The sequence below is a fragment of the Saccopteryx bilineata genome, chromosome 3 (assembly GCF_036850765.1).
Source record: "Saccopteryx bilineata isolate mSacBil1 chromosome 3, mSacBil1_pri_phased_curated, whole genome shotgun sequence".
NCBI lineage: Eukaryota > Metazoa > Chordata > Mammalia > Chiroptera > Emballonuridae > Saccopteryx > Saccopteryx bilineata.
Window position 1 is genome coordinate 152,139,790 of NC_089492.1, and position 23,226 is coordinate 152,163,015.

General features: G+C 41.7%; 3 protein-coding genes across 4 annotated transcripts in view; 1 reads left to right on the forward strand and 2 right to left on the reverse strand.

Moving 5' to 3' along the window:
- Nucleotides 1–1,506: 1,506 nt before the first annotated feature.
- COA5 (cytochrome c oxidase assembly factor 5) lies at nt 1,507–6,427 on the reverse strand. The gene is made up of 3 exons (XM_066267799.1): nt 6,245–6,427; nt 5,661–5,744; nt 1,507–1,809 (listed from the first exon to the last, which is right to left on the reverse strand). Exons 1-3 carry the CDS (start codon nt 6,341–6,343, stop codon nt 1,768–1,770), a joined length of 225 nt encoding a protein of 74 aa, XP_066123896.1. The 5' UTR covers nt 6,344–6,427; the 3' UTR covers nt 1,507–1,767.
- Nucleotides 6,428–6,483: 56 nt separating this feature from the next.
- Nucleotides 6,484–22,512, forward strand: UNC50 (unc-50 inner nuclear membrane RNA binding protein). 2 transcript variants are annotated; one of them, XM_066267805.1, is made up of 6 exons: nt 6,484–6,551; nt 7,648–7,931; nt 9,535–9,655; nt 20,093–20,232; nt 20,332–20,433; nt 22,174–22,512. In XM_066267805.1, the coding sequence occupies exons 2-6, from the start codon at nt 7,652–7,654 to the stop codon at nt 22,308–22,310; spliced, it is 780 nt and encodes a 259-aa protein (XP_066123902.1). In that variant the 5' UTR covers nt 6,484–6,551; nt 7,648–7,651; the 3' UTR covers nt 22,311–22,512. The 2 variants fall into 2 exon arrangements, with proteins under 2 accessions (XP_066123902.1, XP_066123901.1); XM_066267804.1 differs by having other exon boundaries at nt 6,513–6,642.
- MGAT4A (alpha-1,3-mannosyl-glycoprotein 4-beta-N-acetylglucosaminyltransferase A) overlaps nt 9,616–23,226 on the reverse strand; it is a 181,759-nt gene continuing 168,148 nt past the window's right edge. The window contains exon 16 of the mRNA XM_066267803.1: nt 9,616–9,726. Within this exon, the coding sequence (XP_066123900.1) occupies nt 9,712–9,726 (15 nt within the window). The 3' untranslated portion in view covers nt 9,616–9,711. The remainder of the gene's footprint in view (nt 9,727–23,226) is intronic.

Consider the following 23,226-nt stretch of genomic DNA (forward strand, 5'->3'; position numbering starts at 1 on the left):
CAGCATCTCATCGTTATAACAAAACATTAAACACTTTTAGGACCAGCTGAAGAAATTAAATATGTCTATGCTAAACTTGTTCATAATAGCCCCAAAGTACAAACAATCCGAAGTCCATCAAATGATGAATGGGTAAATAAAATGTGGTCTGTCTACTATGGAGCGTTGTTCTGCGGTGAAAAGGAATGAAGGATGCACAGATAAGAAGTACACTAAAGGCTGCTGGGAGTGGGAAAGCGGGAAATGGCGAGGAACTGTTTACTGGTATGGGGTTTCTCTTTAGGGGATGGAAGTGTTCTGGAATTAGTGGTAATGGCTGTGCTACTCTGCAACTGAAAAAAATCAAAACAAAACTGAATTGTATACATTTCAAGAGTAAATTTTATAGTATGTGAATTACTCCAAATGAAGCTTTCAAAAAGCTATTATTAAAAGATAGGGTTCTGTAACATAATTTTAGCAAAGTTCCTTTTAATAAAAGTTGTAGCACTTGGTTATACAATTTTGGAAAAATCCATCATTTTCCCTTTTCGGTGAATAGCAGTACACACACAGACCTCTGGGATTCTGCAAGCAGGACTAGTGCCGGTGTGGAATTCTCACAATGGTGGGTGAACATTTAAAAAGGAAGTCACAAAATACCTGGAGTGCTTTAACTCTGATAACGTTTGGATATTTTGAAGCACCTGTGGTTCTTCAGTGTTTTTTAAAACCAGAAATAAAATGGAAAACTTGGATGCATATTCACTTCCGTACTGTATTAAATGGTCAGAGTAAAATTACTGTGACTCTAAACTTTTTCAAGCATTTCATCATGTTTTTCACTCTTGCTTTCCATAGTGAACATGTTCTTCAGTTTGTGCTAAATCCCCCTTTCCTTTTGGGATGGGGCCCATCCCTCATCCCATGTGATTCTTCCAGGACTGATGAGACCAGGCCTGGCCAAGGTCATGACCCTATCCTTTTTCCATGGGGACTGGTCTAATTCAAGGGCAGGTGATACAGGCAAGACAATATAGTCCTTTTGCAGAATTTGACTAGTGGCTGCTAGAAAAGGAGGTCCTCTCTTCCTTTTGGATCATGGATCTGAGGATGTGTGCTTCCAGCTGACAATGGCCTCTTTTCCCTTAGGTAGAGAGGGCCAGCCTGAAAATGAAGTCAGGAAACAGAAAAGCAGTCAAGAGATGGAGGCAAGAGCTCTGGGAACAGAATCTGAGGCTGTGTGTATGCAGCTAGGCCTCGGCTACGATATTAAGGTTTTGAGGCTGTTACTTCAGCAAATCAGTGAAATGAAGCAATTTTCTAAGAAATCAAACAATTTATTTTAGAATTAAAGAGGTCAGACTGAATAAAAGAAAGTTTTATCCTAAACTTTCCCGATTGACAATTTCTCCCCAGGTTCCATGTTAGCGATTTCAACAGTCCTGTCAGTGGCCTTCATCATTTTCACAAAGGAGGTACAATTGTGTAATTTGGTTGAGGAGTGAAGTTTGAAAATAACTGTGCTTTTAGAACAATTCTTAAAACGCATTTATTATGCTCTCCACTTATAACAGGTCAATTAAATTTTTCCTCTAAAATAACTTAGAGCAAGAAAATCATTTACTCTATCTACATTCAAAAACAGAACAACTCCTAACTCTCCAGGGTTCCATGGTCCGACCAAACAGGTATAAGAAAGAAGTATGCTTCATATTTTGGATTCTGTGTTTTAATGACCAAAAGAAATCCTTTGTTGTTTTCATCTTGGTTTCAAAATAATGCATATCAATATCCTTTTCTTCCTCTGAATCTTGATCTGGCATCCAACTGAAAATAAATGTAGAAGTTAATCAAATTTTGTGCAACATAATTAAATACAGCATTGGTAAATGGCATCACTACAAGAGAAGTAAACCAGTTTCCAGCAAAATCAAAAAGGCAACTTGTCTAGACCCTCCTGTGGAGCACGCCAAGTCCCTCTCTGCAGCTCCCTACCCCTCCCCCCAGCACGGTCCCCTTGCTCTTCTTCCTCCTAAGCTTCAATAGCCCTTCTTTTTGCCTCTGTAACTCCTTTCTGAGCCCATTTCTTTTATATCTGTGACTTCCTTTTTTTTTTTTTTTTTTAAAAAAATCATTTTAGAGAGGAGAGGGATAGACAGGAAAGACAGAGAGAAGGGGGGGAGGAGCTGGAAGCATCAACTCCCATATGTGCCTTGACCAGGCAAGCCCAGGGTTTCAAACCAGCGACCTCAGCATTTCCAGGTCGTTGCTTTATCCACTGCGGCACCACAGGTCAGGCATATCTGTGACTTTCTAAATTTCCTCTTATAATTTGAGTTTTGGCTTTGAAGTCTTTTCTTAGAACTCAAGTACTGAGGTTGCTGGTGCGAGGTCCGGTCTGACTCCTGGTGCTGTTTTTGCTCCGACAATACAACTGACTCATTTTAAATGTAGAATTCAAGAGTTCTAGCACATTCCCGGTCAGCAAGTCACTCCCCATTCCTTCCCAATCTCTCTTCCCCATCACCAGCACCCATTCACCTACTTTCTGTTTCTATAGATTTATCTATTCTGACATTTAATATAAATGCATATATGCAAAAAAGGCTGAAGGTAAGTGAGCTAAGTGTTTATCCTAAGGTGTCAGAAAAAGAACAAATTAAAGCTAAAGACAATAGGATAAAGGAGAAACAGAAAACAAATAATAGAATTTTTAAAAAAAAAGACAACTGTCAGAACTACACAAGGAACTCAAAAGGAACCCAAACTATATAAAGACAGCATTAAAAACTAAAGTTCCGGCCCTGGCTGGTTTGCTCAGTGGTAGAGCGTCAGCCTGGCGTGCAGGAGTCCCGGGTTCGATTCCCGGCCAGGGCACACAGGAGAAGCACCCATCTGCTTCTCCACCCCTCCCCCTCTTCTTCCTCTCTGTCTCTCTCTTCCCCTCCCGCAGCCAAGGCTCCACTGGAGCAAAGTTTGCCCGGGTGCTGGGGATGGCTCTGTGGCCTCTGCCTCAGGCACTAGAATGGCTCTGATTGCGGCAGAGCGATGCCCCAAGATGGGCAGAGCATCGCCCCCTGGTGGGCATGCCAGGTGGATCCCAGTCCGGTGCATGCGGGAGTCTGTCTGACTGCCTCCCCATTTCCAGGTTCGGAAAAATACAAAAAAAAACAAAACAAAACAAACAAAAAAAACTAAAGTTCCACTTGAGGTTACAATAAGGATTTTCTTCTCAAGTACAATCCAAATTACATTTATCTTTTTCTTTGAACTACATTCAATATATGTTCTAAACAATTTTTTAATTAAGTTTTGTTTGGGTTAATACTCAAATGTATTTAAAATCTTTAAATAGCAACTGAAAAAAAGAAAGAGCCCTGAAGAATGGTGACACGTAGCTCTTTGGGAACTAGAACCCGTCAATGATCTACTCCAGTGGCTCTCAGACATTCTGAAGTCGGGTGCATTTAAAATCCTACAAATAATTGTAGGTGCACTATATACAAATTTTTGAAAACTGTTATGATAAAGTCAAATATTAAAGAAAAAAATATAAAGTCCAAGTGTGCTTTTATGGTAATTAAAATAAATATGACAAAATTAAATTTATTCTGACATTAAAAAACATTTTTGTTACATTTTTTGTTATGCTTTTTAGAACTCGTAAAAAGGGGGTTAAAAATAAAAAAACGACAAAAAAGTTATCTTTTTATATATATAGATACATTCTTAGTAAGATTTAGTATATTCAGCAGGTCCTGGCATGAATGTGTTAAGTTTTTTCATTCTTGTGTTTATGAGAAACATGAGCCTGATGTGTCCTAGCAATTTCTTCAATGTTTGGGCATATATTTGAAAGGCAAACTTTCATTTCCTCATCAATACATTGAAGAATTCTCTTTTTACTCTTGTGTTGAGGGTAGAAAATCCTAATTCACATAAATAGGATGTTGAAAATTGTAGTAAAAAAAAAAAAAAATTGTAGTAAAGTGTACAAAGCTTTTTTAGATATTGCCACATATTCTTCTTTTATAGAAATCCAAAAGGCTTCAAGAAACAATTCCTTATGTTTAATCATGAATCCATGATCAGTGGATATAGCTGCCAGTTCTTCTTCTGTTAATGTTAAACCAAAATCTCTTGAAGCTTCCATGAATGGGTTTCTAATCCAATCATACTGTTTAGTTTTAAGTGATGGAAAATGCTATAAATTAAATTCTGCCCGTCAGCCTTCAAGTCCTATTTTATTTACACTTAACTTTTGCTGACTTCTAGAATCAGATTCTTCAATATCACACTTCTTTTTGAGAAATCTATCCATTTTATTTGGGTGTATTTATCTAAAAATAATATAATGATGTGTTAATAAATATAATAATGATGTGTTAACAAAAAGAGCAGTATTTCCGTAATGAAATGGTATAATAGAGTAACTATATATACTTTTATATCTGGGCACCCCACAAACCAGCACAGCTAGTAATTCCAGGTCCCGAGTAGGAATGGTGCAGAATTAAGAAAATATGCAGAATTAAGAAAATACAGGGTCGAGAGCCCTGTAATTGCTGCTGGCAAGAACAAAGCACGCCCCCAAACCGCATTTTGCTTTATTTATAGGGCAAAGTGGGCCATTAGCAAATCAATGAGATCTTTGATCATGTTTCTAAGGCAACCCAACAATTTTACCAAGTGCAGAAAACCCCGCCATACATATCAACTTAACTTTACACAAAACAAAGGATAGAAGAAACTTGCCTCTGGTCTTTCTAGGGAACATGAGGGGTAGTGTAAACAATTCAGCACCACAGTTTAATAGCCTTTTGCAACCTAATCAGGTAAGTGAGGTGGGGGTTTGGGCAGACTGTCTGCTTACAGCCAATTCCCCACACAACTGTCCCCCAAAAATCTAACCTCCAAAAACACTTGGTTTTATGGTCCCCAACAGGCACATATTTCTCTGGAATACCAGAGGGCACACCTGGAAATCTTCTAGGGCCACTGATCTACTCACAGGATGACAGGATGAAGTCTCACAGTGGGGGTGAGAGGTACACTCAGTGTATAAGGCAAATTTGCATAGTCACTATTACTCCCTAGAAGTTCTAATGGAATTATTTTAGAGATATACTCTATTAATGAGTTCAACACAATCAATGTGGGACATACGGCCGTTTCTTCACCTGATCACGACATGAAGGTAAGGGCTACATTTCAAAAAATTTAATAAATAATCTTTAAACATAAGAGTCATCACTAGGATGATAAGATGCTTGGTACTATGAGAACAGACTACTCAAACTTCCCATCTAATCTTTGTTCTGAATTATACACTCATTTAAATAAAATCACCAGCACAATTATGTTTCAGGTTTTTGCCAAGCATGTACAATTGAAGTTGCATTAGTTAAATGTGACATTAGTCCTTTCTTGGAGGACTAACAGTGAGTCACTATTTTATACTTACCAAGACTTCATTTTCATACCTTCAGAAATTCATGAAGGTCAGCAGTTGTGGTTAGCAGAATAACGGAAAAGTTGGTTATGGGTTTTCACCAATGCTACCTCCCTGGAGTACCAAATAATGTCTCTGTAACTTATTTATAATTACCAAGTCACTCATGTATTTAAACTCCACATAACTAATTTTTACTGTAACTTTTTAAAAATACTTTCCTTACCATTGATCTTTTACATTCAAAAAATGAGTATTTCAAAGCTTTGCAGTTTCCTTCTTTCAGACATTGCCGAGGGGATTTTCCTTCCTGTGACACATATAACAATATAAATATCTGGAAATTTTCTCACACGCTACAAAAGAACTACCCTTCTGAAAATAGTTCTTTTTTAAAAAGCAAAAGAAAACAGTAAATCATGTAATAAATAGTTCATAATTCATTTTGACTGCTGGTCCTTAAGGAGAAGAGGATTGAAATAGCAACTTTCTGAAACTGCATGTCCATCTGCACACAACTGATTGCCCTCTGTAAATGGAAATGGCACCACTCAGAATCTAGCAGAGTGGCAGCATTCAGTAAATGTTTCTCTAACCGATAAGGTTTAATTAATCTTTACAAAAATCCAACGGGGCAGTGTCGTTATCTCCAATTTAAAACCGGAAGGAAAATAAAACCAGAGGGACACGAGGTTCAGACAGTGGATATGTCCAAGTCGGAACTGTAAGCCGCACCCGGAGCCAGTAACTGAGTCACCTTCCCCGTTTCAGTGTCCGCGGCATCCAAAGTATCCCCGCTGGCCGCACTACCTTGAGCACACAGTCGGACTGCAACAAACATGCACCCAGGTCCTCCTTCACACCCGCGCACGCGCCGCCTTGAGGTTTGTCCTCGTAATATCGAGGCATGGCCACACCGGCGGGCCGTCACAGCCCCCTAAACGCTTCTGTCCCCGACTGCAGCGACCCGGGGCGAGCCACGCCCCCTGCAGGAGAAACCGGAAGCCGGCAGCAATAACTTCCGGCGAGCTAGCGCAGGCTTTGGGCCCTGAGTGGCAGCGCACGGCGGAAGCAGGCGTACGTCACGGGTCGTTCCCCCTGCGTCGTCGACGTTGCGGTAAGCGAAGTTAGCCTGGCGGCACCTTGGCTTGGCGCCTGGGCGGTGGTGACGGGCTAGCTTGGAGCCGGAGTGGGCAGTGCGGCTCCAGGTGAGTCCTGAGGGGCGCTCCGTTCGGACGCGGCCAGCCACTAGCGGCCCAGCGGCCCTCGGCTCTGGAGTGACATCCCTGTGGCCCACTGCTCGGCCTGCGGTGGAGTGGCGGGATAAAACTAAACAATCTCAGCTATACTGGAATTTCATATAATGTTTAGTATGACAGTGTCCTACGCAGTGTTTCAAACGTACTTATACTATAAAGCATTTTGTATCGGATTCCAATTTAAGTGGACTTTTTTATAGTTTTATTCCGGCAACCCTACCGGAGGCCGGGGCTAGCGGGGCGTGGTCTGCGTGGAGGTTGGGGAGCAGAGCTGCAGTGGGGTCCCGGGGCCGGACCGTGACTGCGCTCACCTGGCTTCAGAGTGCTTCCACAGGTCTCCCACCGTGTAGTTCCCTTGCAGAACTCTCGTGAAGTAAAGCGCTGGGTTTCAGTTTCGCTTTATTTTTTATCTCACCCAGTGAACAAGTTGCCTGCTGGTAATGGTTTGATAGACCACCTGTGCGATTAAGTCATTTACTTTACCTGGTTGGTAACATTGTTCCTAATTGGCCTAAAGGCGTTCTCTTAAACGTTGGTGCTTAAGAGCACAGAATTTTGAGCTAGAATTTAAATCAGAATCTCAGTGTCTCTCTCCCCTTCCCTTCCTACCTCCACCCCCTTTCTCACTCTGATTCTATCTAGATCTCAGGCTCTCTCGCTCTCTCGCTGCCACAACCTGGGAGGACTGTCTGAGGATTGAGGGAAGTGAGTTGTAAACGTGAGACCCCTTTAAGTGTTAAGATGGCTCAGAAGGGTGCAGTGCTGCCCTTGGCTGAAATGCAATGGGCAGTTCTCAGCTTCCCAACAAGCCTCAAAAACAACTCACTTGCTTTGACCACTGACTCTTCTCAAAGACTGGGACAGCGATATCAGGTGACCTCCCTCCTGGGTGACTCGGGAGTGTTAGTAGTCAACACTTTCTTCAGATTATAGTAACAGATTCTTCCCCCATAGGAAGATGTTACCAAGTACTTCAGTGAATTCCGCCGTGCAGGGAAATGGAGTGTTGAATTCCAGGGATGCAGCAAGACACACGGCAGGAGCAAAGCGCTACAAATACCTGAGACGGCTTTTTCGTTTTCGGCAAATGGACTTTGAGTTTGCTGCCTGGCAGATGCTCTATCTGTTCACTTCCCCGCAGAGGGTTTATAGAAACTTTCATTATCGAAAGCAGACAAAGGATCAGTGGGCCAGAGACGACCCAGCTTTCTTGGTCCTATTAAGTATCTGGCTATGCGGTAAGTGTTGGTTGATCTGTAGTACAGTTGAAAAACACTGAATGTTGGATTGGGCTTGTCATTTGGAAAATCTTTTGTTATAAACTTTTATGGGTCAGAATTTGGGGATACCTAGAGCTGTTTCCTCTTTTCTGAAACCTCTAAAATCACAGGAAAGAAGGCTGTATTTGTCCTTGTTCTAAAATGTGGTTTTCAATCTTTTTACACTTGGGGACTGGTGAAATATAATAGAATTATTTTGGGAATTGCTAAGGCAGAAATCACCGTGAGCATACATGAATTCTATCTACTAAGATCATTATGTCTGTAATCTTCATACAACATCAGGGAGTTGACTCTTTGATGGACTGGCATGAAATTTCTGGCAGACCGGTTCGTGGACTGGCGGTTGAAAAACATGTTCTAAAGAACTCAAGTAGTTGCCACAGAAAATTGTTAACTTGGAACTTTAAGCAACAGAGGGAAAGAGTTCATGTTTTTTAATAGTATGCTTTGATACCCAAATGCAGACTTACTGTGAGAAGGTATATCAAGATTGGAAATTGCTTTTCACAGTCAGGGAAATCCAGAGGAAGAGTTCTAAAAGTACTGTTAGGAATTCGAGAAACTACTTATAACTTTTCTAGTAGTGTAGCAAAAGAGTTGCTTTAAGCCTTTAGGGCAGGGGTCCCCAAACTACGGCCAGCGCATGCGGCCACCTGAGGCCATTTATCCGCCCCCGCTGCACTTCCAGAAGAGGCACCTCTTTCATTGGTGGTCAGTGAGAGGAGCATAGTTCCCATTGAAATATTGGTCAGTTTGTTGATTTAAATTTACTTATTCTTTATTTTCAATATTGTATTTGTTCCCATTTTGTTTTTTTACTTTAAAATAAGATATGTGCAGTGTGCATAGGGATTTGTTCATAGTTTTTTTTATAGTCCGGCCCTCCAACGGTCTGAGGGACAGTGAACTGGCCCCCTGTGTAAAAAGTTTGGGGACCCCTGCTTTAGGGTGTGGAAGTGTGTGGGGTTTTCTTACCTTTAACTGAATTTATTTTATTTTATTTATTTTATTTTTTTTTCATTTTTCCGAAGCTGGAAACGGGGAGGCAGTCAGACAGACAGAGCCACTCCAGCGCCTGAGGCAGAGGCCCCAGAGCCATCCCCAGCGCCCGGGCCATCTTTGCTCCAGTGGAGCCTCGGCTGCAGGAGGGGAAGAGAGAGACAGAGAGGAAGGAGAGGGGGAGGGGTGGAGAAGCAGATGGGCTCTTCTCCTGTGTGCCCTGGCCGGGGATCGAACCCGGGACCCCTGCACGCTAGGCCAACGCTCCACCGCTGAGCCAACCAGCCAGAGCCTAACTGAATTTAAATAATGTGTCTTTTCAGTACTGGTAGTGTTCCAAAAGCTGGGCCACAGATGGATAGGAGCCTCCTTTGGTAAACTTGAGATGCCTCAGTGGCCCTTCTGTCTTCTAAGTTGGTCTGCATTTCTTAATCACATAGATCACATCCAGGGGGTTTTGTCTGCCTCCCCCACTGGACCACGGGATTCTGGAGGGCAGGTACTGTACCCTCAAAAGCTTGCAGAGTACCTGAATGAATCTTGTAAATCTTTCTTTCAGTGTCCACTGTAGGATTTGGCTTTGTGCTGGACATGGGATTTTTTAAGATGATAAAGCTTCTCCTCTGGGTTGTATTCATAGATTGTGTGGGCGTTGGTCTTCTCATCTCAACTCTAATGTGGTAAGTGCCATACCTTTGACTCTTCGTATACTGTTGTAGAGTCTCCTTTGCTTGCTTCACAGATACAGTAGCTGGTGGAAATTGAAACAAGATAGGTGAACTGAAAGCATCCATTTTGACTGCCAATATTAGTTTAATTTGCCCCCTTATGTATACCTTTATCAAAAAATACTCTTAACAAATGGGTTATATTGTCAAAGTGCGTGCATCAAATATGTGAATTGAAATAATGATTATATCATTCTGACAGAACCCCTAATTTTGTAAAAATATGTAGTTAGCCAATTCTGCTTAAGTTGTCTGGATAATGGCTCAGTTTTTTGCTGCATTTATCAGTGGTTCACCACTAAATGTCTAAAATATGGAAGGTTATTTCATGGAATTCTACCATGAGTTTTTGGTATTACACACTTGAAAAAAGGATTTTTAAAATTAAACTTTTGGTGCATTTCTGCTGAGAGAGAAACACACACAGAAGTTTTATTGAAAGGGTTCTCCCTGGTCTGGTTGCTCAGTGAAAAAAGCATCATGCTGGTGCTCTGAGTTCACGGATTCTATCTCTTGTCTGGATACGTAAGAGAAACAATCAGCAAGTACACAGCTAAATGGAAAACTGAGTAAAACTCATAGTTCACTTTAGTTGGTCATTGGTTACTTGTCATATGTGCCTTGACTGGGCAAGCCCAGGGCTTCAAACTGGCAGCCTCAGCTTCCCAGGTCTACACTCTATCCTCTGCACCACCATAGGCCACGTGGTTATTAATGTTTTGAACAAAATTTTAAAAAGAGAACCTCTGAAGATACCAACTTTCATTTTCCTTTATAATATCTGATTAGTACAGTACCATTTTTGTATGTGCTGGGTAGCAATAAATTGTTAATCTAAAATTCTAAAATCTGACCTAAAAACGATACTGTTAATGTATCGTTTTTATGAAAACGATTATTCATAATTTATTATGAAAAATTTTCAGTAAATAAGGTTTTTAAAGGAATAGACTAGTTTGTAGCAAACATTCTGCCATGGACTCTGGGGGGCCATAGAAGTCAAGTCATCCTGGAGTTTAGTACCTTTAGCATGTTAGTACCTTTAGTTAAATAGAAAAGGACTCTTATGTTGTTGAGAACCTGCATTGTCTTGTGAATGGTGCAAGGAGCTAAAAATAGGAATGATGATGTGATTACATCATCTCAGAGGCACCACGGCAGCCAGCATAAGGAAGTGTTTGGGGTGATGGGATTGATGATTACTAGTACTAGCTACAAAAACAGAAATGTGGACAGCATGCTAGTTCTGAGAATATCGGGTGGCACTGAATGGCAGATGGAGAGATTTGACTACAGAAATTGTCCTTAAAAAATAATTTAACTATTTCATAGGCTGCAGGTGTGGATTTGAGGGTGATGGGAAGGTGAGTAGCTTGGAGGCTTTGAAGAAAGGAAACGATACCAAATTCACACTTGAGGAAATTTTTTTCTGTGGCAGTGGAGGGGGAGGAGCTGGAGAGTGGCAAGGCCGGGTACAGTTGTGGGTCTGTGTGAATAGAGGAGGCCCAGACTAGTATGGTGATCATAGGAAGAGTAGCAAGATGGGCTAGAGAGCTTCCAGTGAGAAGAAGATATAATGAGGGTAGGGAAGGGGAGGCCAAAGTCACTTTGGAATGGGCTGCAAGTTTTTGGCTTAAGAGTAAGTGGTGGGTATAGATGAGGGATTCCATGTCAGACACTGAGTTCAGGTGGCATTTTGAGTATTGAGTGGAAATAAGGGTTCGTTAGACATTGGCGTACATGTCTCTGAGCCTACAATAGTCTGGGCCAAGGTGAAGACATGACTGGCTTCATTAATGTTAGTGTGGGAGGGGAACACCATGTTGTCTTTGAACTCTCTCAAAAGGAGTGTCTAGAAGTGACACTCTCACTCAGGACAGAAGTCTGCAAAGTGCCCTTTTAAGGAATAACCATAAAGGCGGCAGCAGCAGGACCACAGCATGGGAATTCTCGGGTAGTGAGCTAGATGCTTATTCCATTAATTTGATGGCACATGTGGCTAAAATGGAAGATGTATCGGTAAGTTCCAGTTTATTCTAACAAAGCAGTATTATTTTGATATTTTCAAGTAACTGAGTAGAGAACTATTTTATTAGTACTATACTATGTTCTTTTATTTTTTCTATTTTTTAAGGGTTTTTAATGTTTTATTTTCAGTTACACTTAACATACCTAATTAGTTTCAGTTGTACACCCCTATGATTAGACATTACATAACTTACTAGTGGTCATCATGATAAATCTTGTAACCATCAGACACCATATATACAGTGTGTCCGTAAAGTCATGGTGCACTTTTGACCGGTCACAGGAAAGCAACAAAAGACGATAGAAATATGAAATCTGCACCAAATAAAAGGAAAACTCTCCCAGTTTCATACCTATCAGTGCAGTTCAATGTGGGCTCACACACAGATTTTTTAGGGCTCCTTAGGTAGCTATCCCGTATAGCCTCTACAGACTCATCACTGACTGATGGCCTACCAGAACGGGGTTTCTCCACCAAACTGTCAGTTTCCTTCAACTGCTTATCCCACCCAGTAATGTTACTCCTATGTGGTGGTGCTTCATTATAAATGCGCCGATATTCACATTGCACTTTGGTCACGGATTCGAATTTAGCGAGCCACAGAACACACTGAACTTTCCTCTGTACCATCCACATCTTGACTAGCATGGCCGTGGGCTGCTTCACTGTATACACAGTGTTACATCATCATCTGCACATGCTGCCACATCATCCTACAGAAACTGGGAGGGTTTTCCTTTTATTTGGTGCAGATTTCACATTTCTGTCGTCTTTTGTTGCTTTTCTGTGACCAGTCAAAAGTGCACCATGACTTTACGGACACACTGTAGTTATTAAACATTATTGATTATATTCCCTATGCTGTACTTTACATCCCTGTGGCCACTCTGTAATAGCCAATTTGTACTTCTTAATCCTTTCATTGTTCTTATCCATCTCCTAATCCCCTACCATTGGCCAGCCCTAAAATGTTCTCTATGAGTCTGTTTTTGTTCTGCTTATTGGTTTATTTTGGTTTGTTTGTTGTTGTTTTTTTGTAGGAATGTATTTATTGCCCTTTTATTGTTCATATTACTGTTTTTTTTTAATTAAGTGACAGCAGGGGAGGCAGATATACAGATTCCTGCATGCACTCCGCAACCCGGATCCACACAGCAAGTCCTTCCCATCTGGGGTGTTGCACCATTGCTTGGCAATGGAGCTATTTTTAGTGCCTGATGTGGGGGCTAGGGAGCCATCCTCAGAGACCAGGACCAACTCACTCAAGCCAATGGAGCCATGGCTATAAGAAGAGGGGGAGAGGGAGGAGGTGGAGAAGCAGATGGTCACTTCTCCTGTGTGCCCTGACTGGGAATCGATCCTGGGACATGCACATGCTGGGCCGACACTCGACAACTGAGCCAGCCAACCAGGGCATGATGTTAATTCTTAGTATGTTTTCATTTATTTGATTCTCCTTCATTTTCTTTTTTCAGTGTCTTATAGTTTTCTAAGCACAGGTCTTTTACCTCCTTGGTTAAATTGATTGCCAGGATTTTTTTTTGTTCATTTTTGTTTTTTGGGTGTTTTGGTGCAATTATGAATGGTTTTGTTTTTCTTCCCCCCCTTTTTTTTAAGTGAACGAAGGGGAGATAAACTCTTGCATGTACACTGACTGGGAACTACCCGGCAACCCCTTCGAGGACCGATTCTCAAATCAACTGAGCTATATCCTCAGTGACTGAGGCCAACACTCAAGCAACTGAGCCACTGGCTGCAGGAGGAGAAGAGAGAGAAGGGGGGGAGATAGAGAAAGGGAAAGAGAAGCAGATGGCCGCTTCTCATGTGTGCCCTCCTGATTAGGAATCGAACCCAGGATGTCTGCATTCTGGGCTAAATGCTGTGCTATCCACTGAGCCAAGCGACCAGGACTCTGATTTTGTTTTCTTAATTTCTCTTTATGATCATTTATTATTGGTATATAGAAGTGCAGGCGATTTCTGAATATTTATTTTGCATTGTTAGTTTACTAAATTTATCTATTGTAATAGTATTTTTGTGGAATCTTTAGGATTCTCATTATATAGTATCATGTTATCTGCAAATAATAGCAGTTTTACGTCTTCCTTTCCAATTTGGATGCCTTTAATTTTTGTTGTCTGATAACTGTAAAAAAAAGGGGGTGAAAAGTGGGCATTCTTGTCTTTTTCCTGATCTTAGAGAAAAAGCTTTCAGTTCTTCACATTTGAATATATTAGCTGTAGGTTTGTTATATATGGCCTTTCTTGCATTATGTTCTCTCTATACCCACTTAACTGAGTTTTTATAAGTGAATGTTGGATTTTCTCAAATGCTTTTTCTGCATCAATTGATAATGACCATAGGATTTTTATCCTTCATTCTGCTTATGTGGTATATCAGTAATTGATTTGTGAATATTGAACTAGCTTTCCATCTCAGGAATAAATTCCACTTGATCATGGTATGTGATCTTTTTAATGTATTACTGAATTCGTTTGCTAATATTTTATTAAGGATTTTTGCATCTTTATTCATCAGGGATATTGGCTTTTATAATGCTCTTTTTTTTGTAATGTCTTTTTCTGGATTGGGTATCAAGATAATGCTGGCCTTATAAAATGAGCTTGGAAGTCTTTCCTCCTCTTCAGTGTTTTGGAATGCTTTGAGAAGGATAGGTGTTATTTCTTCTTTGAATGTTTGATACAATTCACATGTGAAGCCATCTGGTCTGGGACTTCAATTTGTTGGGAGTTTTATTTTTATTACTGATTCAATTTTGTTAGCAGTTATTGATCTGTCCATATTTTCTGGTTCTTCTAGACTCAGTCTTGGAAGATTGTATGTTTCTAGGAATTGATCCATTTCCACCCCCCCCATCCCTTCCTTCTATTAACTACCATCCTGTTGTCTGAGTTTTTGTTTCCGTTGTTCCATTTGTTGCTTTCAGTTTATCCTACATATGAGTGAAATCATATGGTTAAATTATTTTAACTGTCTTATTTCGCTTCGCATGATATTCTCAAATCCATCCATGTTGTCGCAAATAGCAATATTTCATCCTTTCTTAGGACTGAACAGTATCCACTATATGTATGTACCACATCTTCTTTGTCCAATCCTCTATTGAGGGACATTTTGGTTGTTTCCATGTCTTGGCCACTGTGAATAATGCTGCAACATAGGGATGCATATATCTTTGTGAATAAATGTTTTCAAAATTTTCAGGTAGCACCCTGGCCGGTTGGCTCAGTGATAGGTAGCATTGACCTGGTATGTGGAAGTTCCAGGTTCAATTCCCAGTCAGGGCACACAGGAGAAGCGACCATTTGTTTCTCCACTCCTCTCCCTCCACCTTCTCTCTTTCTTTCCCCATCCTGCAGTAATGGCTCAATTGATTCGAGTGCGTTGGCCCTGGGCACTGAGGATGGCTCCGTGGAGCCTCCACCTCAGGCACTAAAAATAGCTTGGCTGTGAGCATGGGCCTCTCTTGGGCAGAGCATTGGCACCAGACCGGGGGTGGGGGGTGGGGTCACTGCGTGGATCCCGGTCAGGGCACATGCAAGAATGTCTCCCCTTCTCTGACTTAAAAAAGTTTGCTGTCTGGCCCTGGCCGGTTGGCTCAGCAGTAGAGCGTTGGCCTGACGTGCGGGGGACCCGGGTTCGATTCCCGGCCAGGGCATATAGGAGAAGCGCCCATTTGCTTCTCCACCCCCCCCCCTCCTTTCTCTCTGTCTCTCTCTTCCCCTCCCGCAGCCAAGGCTCCATTGGAGCAAAGATGGCCCGGGCACTGGGGATGGCTCCTTGGCCTCTGCCCCAGGCGCTAGAGTGGCTCTGGTCATGGCAGAACGACGCCCCAGAGAGGCAGAGCATCGCCCCTGGTGGGCGTGCCAGGTGGATCCCGGTCGGGCGCATGCGGGAGTCTGTCTGACTCTCTCCCCGTTTCCAGCTTCAGAAAAATACAAAAAAAAAAAGTTTGCTGTCGCCTGACCAGGCGGTGGCGCAGTGGATAGAGCGCCGGACTGGGATGCAGAGGACCCAGGTTCGAGACCCTGAGGTTGCCAGCTTGAGCACGGGCTCATCTGGTTTGAGCAAAAGCCCACCACCTTGAACCCAGGGTCACTGGCTCCAGCAAGGGGTTACTCGGTCTGCTGAAGGCCCGCGGTCAAGGCACATATGAGAAAGCAATCAATGAACAACTAAGGTGTTGCAACGCGCAATGGAAAACTAATGATTGATGCTTCTCATCTCTCTCCATTCCTGTCTGTCTGTCCCTCTTTCTGACGCACTCTCTGTCTCTGTAAAAAAAAAAAAAAAAAAAAAAAAAAAAAAAAAAAAAAAGGTTGCTGGCTCTGTGGTAACTCTAGTCTTAATTTTTTGAGGACCCTCCATGTATTTTCCACAATGGCTTTATCGATTTATATTCCCACCAGCAGTGAATGAGGTTCCTTTTTCTCCACAACCTCTCCAGCACTTATTACTTGTCTTGTTGAAAATAGCCATGCTAGCAAGTGTGAGGTAGTATCTCATTGTAGTTTTGAGTATATTTTCATATATCTGTTGGCCATTTGTATGTCTTCTTAAAAGTGTCTCTCCAGGACCTCTGCCCATTTTTTTTTTTAAAGGAGGACAGTAGGAGGACACTTTTTTTTTTTTTAATTTTATTTATTCATTTTTAGAGAAGAGAGAGAGACAGAGAGAGAGAGAGAGAGAGAGAGAAGGGGGGAGGAGCTGGAAGCATCAACTCCCATATGTGCCTTGACCAGGCAAGCCCAGGGTTTTGAACCGGCGACCTCAGCATTTCCAGGTCAACGCTTTATCCACTGCGCCACCACAGGTCAGGCCCTCTGCCCATTTTTTAATTGGATTGTTTGGTCTTGAATTGTATGAATTCTTAATATATTTTGGATCCTAACCCCTTGTCTGAGCTGTTGTTTGCAAATATCTTCTCCCATTCAGTTGGCTTTTTGTTTTGTTGGTAGCTTCTTTTGCTGGACAGAAACTTTTTAGTTTGATATAGTCATTTACAGTATTTTTACCTTTACATTCCTTGCCTTTGTATATGGAGGAGCTAGCTACTTGAGAGGCAAGGGCCCGACTAGCAAGTTGGTGGGGCCTCTGGGAATAATCAGGTTAGAGTGAACATTGTTAGGTTCACGGAGAACACAGATTTGGTGCCCACATGTACAGGGCTGGTTGGGTGGGAGGAAAGATCAAAAAGGAACAGTGGCAACTGCCAGTGTTTCTGTTGCTGGTGAGAGTTGTCCTGAGCCCTGCCCCTCCACCCCTCACCTTGAAGTTAGTCAAATCAGCTCCTCCCACTGTGTTTCTGGCCCTGTTGGAGTGACAGGCTCTGTACTGGAGCTTAAGAGTAAGTTTGTAAGTGAGTCAGTCTGCGTGTGGTCCTTGGTCCTTTTAAGAGCAGTGCCTTAGTCTCTAGCAGATTGCACAGCCAAGTGTTATGGGGACTCTCTTACTGGCACTGGGTTCCCTGGTTTGGGGAGTCCAGTATAGGGTTGTGACTCCTCGCTCTCAGTGGACATCCAAGGCCGATAGCCCTCTCACTTTATAATTGCCACATCATGGGTGTGGGACCTGCCCAGTCCAACTCTCCACTCCTCTTACAGCCTTCACATCTTTAATTATAGCCATTCTGTTCAGCTAGACTTCAGGTGCTTCTTGATGTTCTGTAATAAGTTGTAATTGTGGTGTGATCATGGGAAGAGGCCAGCTCAGAGTTGACCTACTGTGCCGTCTTGACCAGAGTTTGGTCTATCTCTTTCTGATATTCTGAGCTCATCTATTCTCTTGAGTTTATTAGGCATCCTTATCAATGTTTTGAATTCTGGTATATTACTTGTTCCCTTTTAATTTACTACTTTTTCTGGGGTTTTGTCCTGGTCTTTTGTTTAGGACATATCTTTTTGTCTCAGCTTGGTTCTGTTTGTTTATATGAATTAGGCAAAACAGCAACCTCTCCTAGTCTTGAAGAGAAGCCTTGTGTAGGAGCTTCCCCTTTGTAAACTGTGCTGTAAAAAGATATGGGGTCAAGCTGCACCAGGCTGTCTTAGCCAGCCAGCTGGAGCTATAGCCAATGTGGTCTGTAGAAGTCCCAGGGACAGCATACAGGCTGGGAGCTGTAGCTAGAGCATCGATGAGCTTTGGGAAGTTCCAGGGGGAAACTTCTGGGGTCACCCTGGCAGGCTGGCTGGAAGCTGGAGCTGGAGCTGGAGCAGGCTACTGGGAGACCTGGGGACAAGCCTAAGGGCCTTGGCCAGCCTTGCTAGAGTGCCTGGATCATGGGTCTGCCCATGTGATCATTGAGGGGGCAACAGTTGGTACTCTGTGGTGCCTACAATAGGAGAGTTCCCATAGTTTCCATAGTTCCCCTCCCTCCTGGCAGATAGTGTAGGTGTGTTTTAAACCAGTTTTCTTACCATGGTCCAGGGTGGGTGAGGCTACCTGTGGCCTGTCAGTGAAACCCTCCCTGCTGTAGGTTGTTGTGTTGGGAGCGGGGTGCCTGCAGTACTGGTACCATGTCTGTCTGTGCTGTTTCTGTGTGTTCTCTCTCTCATTTATTGTGCAGAAGCTGCTCAGTCAGCCCTCACTACTTCAGGGGAAATTGTTCTGTGGATATAAATTCGATGAGTTCGTAGGAGGAGATGAGTTTAAGGTCTTCCTATGCCCCATCTTGAACCAGAAACTGGTATTTTACTTTTCATTCATTCATAATTTAAGCTAGTGGGCCATGCTGTGGAACAGAGACATAAGCTTGAATAGTTGTTCTTGTGGATGTCACTGGCCACTCTTTTCCTGCTTGTTCCTGCTGATTCTGTGACCTTAGACCTGTTGTTCTCTACCTACCTTCGATCGGCAATCTCATTCAGACCCTTGGCTTTAAATATCATCTATACACTGATGAGTTTATATCTTGTTTGGCCCTGTTCTCTAAACTCGACTTCATATTTCTTAGTCCACACTAATAGGCGTCTTCCACATAACAAGTCCAAATCCAAACTCTTGCACTCTTCTTCCCACCCCCAAACCTCAGTCATTGGCAGCTCAACCTTCTGTTTGTTTAAGGCAAAAATCTCTCAGTCCTCCTTGATATTTTTTCCTTGTACTCCATGTCCAATACTTAAATCCCGTTGGTGCTGCCTTCTAAATACAGCTGGTATGCCCCACATCACCCTGCCTTCACTGCTGCCACCCTCTTCCTCTTTGCAGTGGCCTGGCAGCTGGGTTCTCCCTCCCACTTTGTCCTGTAGTCTTGTTCTCAGGAGAACCTGGCAGAACAGTAGTTTCTCTTCTGGGAAACCGAGATTTCCTATTTCACCAAGAGTAAAATATAGGTCTTTAAAATGGCCGCAGACTCTGTAAGAGATGGTTTCCTATTTTCTGGTTTCATTTCTTGCTATTCCCCTTGTTTGTTCTTGACACACTGGTCTCATCAACCATTCTTCAGACATGCCAGGCACCCTGCCACCTCCTCTCCTCCACTGTCTCCTCAGTGCTTGGCTCCCCACAGCCTGGAATGCTCTGCCCTGGAAACTCTCATCACTGCCCTTGGGTCTTCACCCAGATGTTATTTTCTTGTGACCACCAGATCTAACATCGCACTTCAACTCCATATTCTCTAACCTTCTTTACTGTTTTTTTCCACAGTACCATCTAACATACATACTTCTATTCTGTTGTGAGTCTACCCCCACTGGGCTGAAGGCAGAGTTTTTGTCTGTTACCGCTTTGTCTCTAGTGTATGAAATAATGCTTGGTACATATAGGAGGCAGTCAGTAAATATTTTTTTTTTTTTTAATAAATTTTTATTAATGGTAATGGGATGACATTAATAAATCAGGGTACATATATTCAAAGAAAACATGTCTAGGTTATTTTGTCATCAAATTATGTTGCAAACCCCTCGCCCAAAGTCAGATTGTCCTCCGTCACCCTCTATCTAGTTCTCTGTGCCCCTCCCCCTCCCCCTAACTCTCTCCCTCCCTCCCTCCCATGTCCTCCCTCCCCCCACCCCTGGTAACCACCACACTCTTGTCCATGTCTCTTAGTCTCATTTTTATGTTCCACCAATGTATGGAATCATGTAGTTCTTGTTTTTTTCTGATTTACTTATTTCACTCCTTATAATGTTATCAAGATCCCACCATTTTGCTGTAAATGATCTGATGTCATCATTTCTTATGGCTGAGTAGTATTCCATAGTGTATATGTGCCACATCTTCTTTATCCAGTCTTCTATTGAAGGGCTTTTTGGTTGTTTCCATGTCTTGGCCACGGTGAACAGGCAGTCAGTAAATATTTATAGCATTTTTGTTGTATTATAAATTTCAATTTTACTCTCCAGGTTTATCTCTAACAAGTATTTAGTGAAACAGCAGAGCAGAGACTATGATGTGGAGTGGGGCTACGCCTTCGATGTGCATTTGAATGCCTTTTATCCTCTCCTAGTCATTCTGCATTTTATCCAACTTTTTTTCATCAACCGTAAGTAGCAGTTACTTCCCATTACTTCCCAAAATATTATCAAAAAGTCTTCACCGTATGCAGTGAAAAGAGAGTCACACTGTCTGCATCTCTTCACAGATGTCATCCTAACAGACACATTTATTGGATATTTGGTTGGAAATACCTTATGGTTGATTGCTGTTGGCTATTACATATATGTAACCTTCCTGGGATACAGTGGTAAGTAATTAAATTTTTTGGTTGACTGAAAACATAACAGGGAGGGGGAAAGTTGTAACACTAATACAATTACCATATTTCCCCATGTATAAGACGCACCTCCCCCCGAAAAAATTTAGGGTTCAAAAACTGGGTGTGTCTCAAACAGTGGCTATAGATTTTTTTTACTTGCACTTCCCACTTTTTCGCACTTACTGTCTTTTTTCAAATTTCGGGCCCCCAAATTACAGTGCACTTATACATGAGAGGGTCTTAGACATAGGGAAATACAGTAGCTTTATTTTATGGAGCTCTTGCAGGCACTGTCCCAAGTACTTTATATGAACTATGTCATTTAATCATCACAAATATATAATATAGATTTACTATCCCAATTTTTCAAATGAAGAAATAAACACAGATTAAGTTGGCCATGGTCACACATCTCAAAAGCTGGTATGTAACATGTGGTATCTTTTCAAGGAACCATGTTAAACCATATTGATTCCTCCACGTTCCTTACAGGAACCCACAACCAGTTTCTTCTCCCCAGGCTCTCAGGTTCAGCATCACAGTGGTAGCATAGAGAGGAAAGGATTGGTGGGGTGAATGGGCACATAGGCATATGAACCATATGAACTTGAGTATTTAAAACTTTTGCTTCATTTTCCATTTTTATGATCCCTATTGGTTCTGTAGATCCCCCAAAATCAGGCCCAACTTCTAGTGACCTGAGGATATGTTAGCAAAGTTGTTATATCCTGCTGTCATTTTATTTTTCTTAATATGAAGAAACATTTACATTTTCATTTATGTTGAGAAAAGATCTCCATTAAGTAGAGCTACATTTAATCTAGAGAGCTTACTTATAATTGATTGACATTTTATATTTTTTTCACCTTTCCTTTCTTGTCACTCTGGACAATTAGGACCTTACCTTACTGTGAAATGTAAACTATCCTACTCACCTATGACTGGCTCCTCAAGTCTGAGCTGTTCCCACCTCCTTGGCTGTTTTGCCAGAGACTACTTAATCCCCTCAAATTGTAATACCTGTTTGAGATAGAGTCATTTCTCCAGTTCAGGGGAGATGTTTGTGATGTCATATTGTGATTAGCATGCTGCAACGTTGTGGTTTCTCTGAGTGGATTTTGATCATTCTCCTGGTACCTGTATAATTTGGAAATTTCCTTTGAGTATATAGCTTAGTTACTATTTGGGACTTTCTGTATGAGAAATATTTAGGTAGAATGCATGGGACAAGAAGCAAACATGGTTACAGGGGACAGGGCTTTTTTGTATGTTATTTTTTTTTTTTTAAAGATTTTTATTCATTTTAGAGAAGGGGGAAGAGAGAAAAAGAGAGAAGGGGGGAGGAGCAGGAAGCATCCACTCCCATATGTGCCCTGACCAAGTAAGCCCAGGGTTTTGAACCGGCACCTCAGGTCGATGCTTTATCCACTGTGCCACCACAGGCCAGGCCAGGGGACAGATTTCACATTTGAGTGTTAGCACTTCCATAAAACTGGGATATTAGTTGAACTCTCACTTTGCTCAGAGTAGAGGGGTGGCACACTCTGCACTGGGAGTCCCACAGCTGCAAGTTTTCTCCTACATCATCCTCCATTTCTTCTGGGTATGTTAAGATACTGATTGAAAATATGTGCTCCTCTTTGGCTACACATATTGTTGTAAGAGCTATCTTTCAGAATATTCATTTCTTAGTCATATTTAAAATAAGAATTTGGGTTTATTTTCCAGCATTGCCGTTTTTGAAAAACACCGTAGTTCTTCTCTATCCGTTTGCGCCTCTCATTCTGCTCTACGGGCTGTCACTAGCACTAGGATGGAACTTTACACACACACTGTGTTCCTTCTACAAGTACAGAGTGAAGTGAAAAAAAGACTGTTCCATCTTACCTGTGTCAACAGTATTGGAGAAGTGATTTCTTATGAAACTTGTAAGTAAATTCTCATTGTAGATATCTTAAAGGTGTACAGTTTGTGAATTTGAGGAACTGTATGTTAACACTATTGTCAAATACATTCCTTAAAGCTAATTAAATGTACATTTCTATAATAAATATTTTTTAAATGAAAGCATGTATTTCATTCTAATATTGGTACGTACCAGAATAATATACAAAGTACTGAAGGCATGAGGAAATTAGAAGGGTGAAAGTTTTTAATAGGAATTCTTTTTTAAAGACTTTCTTTTTGGAGCACATGGTAATAATCATATGCTTCCTCCTCTGCCCCCACTGTTACTGACTAGGTACACTCTGCCTCCATTTTCAAAGTGGCTATATTTTAAACATTTATCTAGAACATAATGATCTTAGTCTGATCCTCAAGCCTTAATATCACTTACAGCATTTGATCTGTAAGAAAGAAAACAAAAACAAAACAAACAATACCTAGAGTGAAGAGGCCCATGGTGGCTACTTTTAATTTGGGAGCAGTATGTGCACATAACATAGGCATGAATATCTGCATCACATGAATAACTAATGTCTTAACATCAATGCTTTTTCTTTCTTTAAAGATTTTCTAAAACCCACATAGATGATCCAGTGTTGTTTTCTAACCGAAAATAAACTATAGTATTATATCAATAGTATTTATAAAACCAATAAAAAAAAGTTGCTACTCATTAAGTCTTACCTATTTTTTTCCATTGACTTGGGAGAGACGGAAGAAGGGATGGGGGGGGAGCATCAGTTCGTTGTTTCACTTAGTTGTTCCATTTAGTCGTCACTGCTTGTAGTATATGCCATGACTGGGGGTTGAACCCGAGACCTCTGGCGTGCCAAG

Coding starts and splice junctions, on each gene's coding strand:
- UNC50 (XM_066267805.1), top strand. CDS start 7,652: ATGTTACCAAGTACTTCAGTGAATTCCGCCGTGCAGGGAAATGGAGTG. Junction 7,932..9,534: donor ATTAAGTATCTGGCTATGCG/GTAAGTGTTGGT, acceptor TCTTTCTTTCAG/TGTCCACTGTAGGATTTGGC. Junction 20,434..22,173: donor AACCTTCCTGGGATACAGTG/GTAAGTAATTAA, acceptor TTTATTTTCCAG/CATTGCCGTTTTTGAAAAAC.
- COA5 (XM_066267799.1), bottom strand. CDS start 6,343: ATGCCTCGATATTACGAGGACAAACCTCAAGGCGGCGCGTGCGCGGGT. Junction 5,745..6,244: donor AGTCCGACTGTGTGCTCAAG/GTAGTGCGGCCA, acceptor TATGTGTCACAG/GAAGGAAAATCCCCTCGGCA. Junction 1,810..5,660: donor TTGAATGTAAAAGATCAATG/GTAAGGAAAGTA, acceptor ATTTATTTTCAG/TTGGATGCCAGATCAAGATT.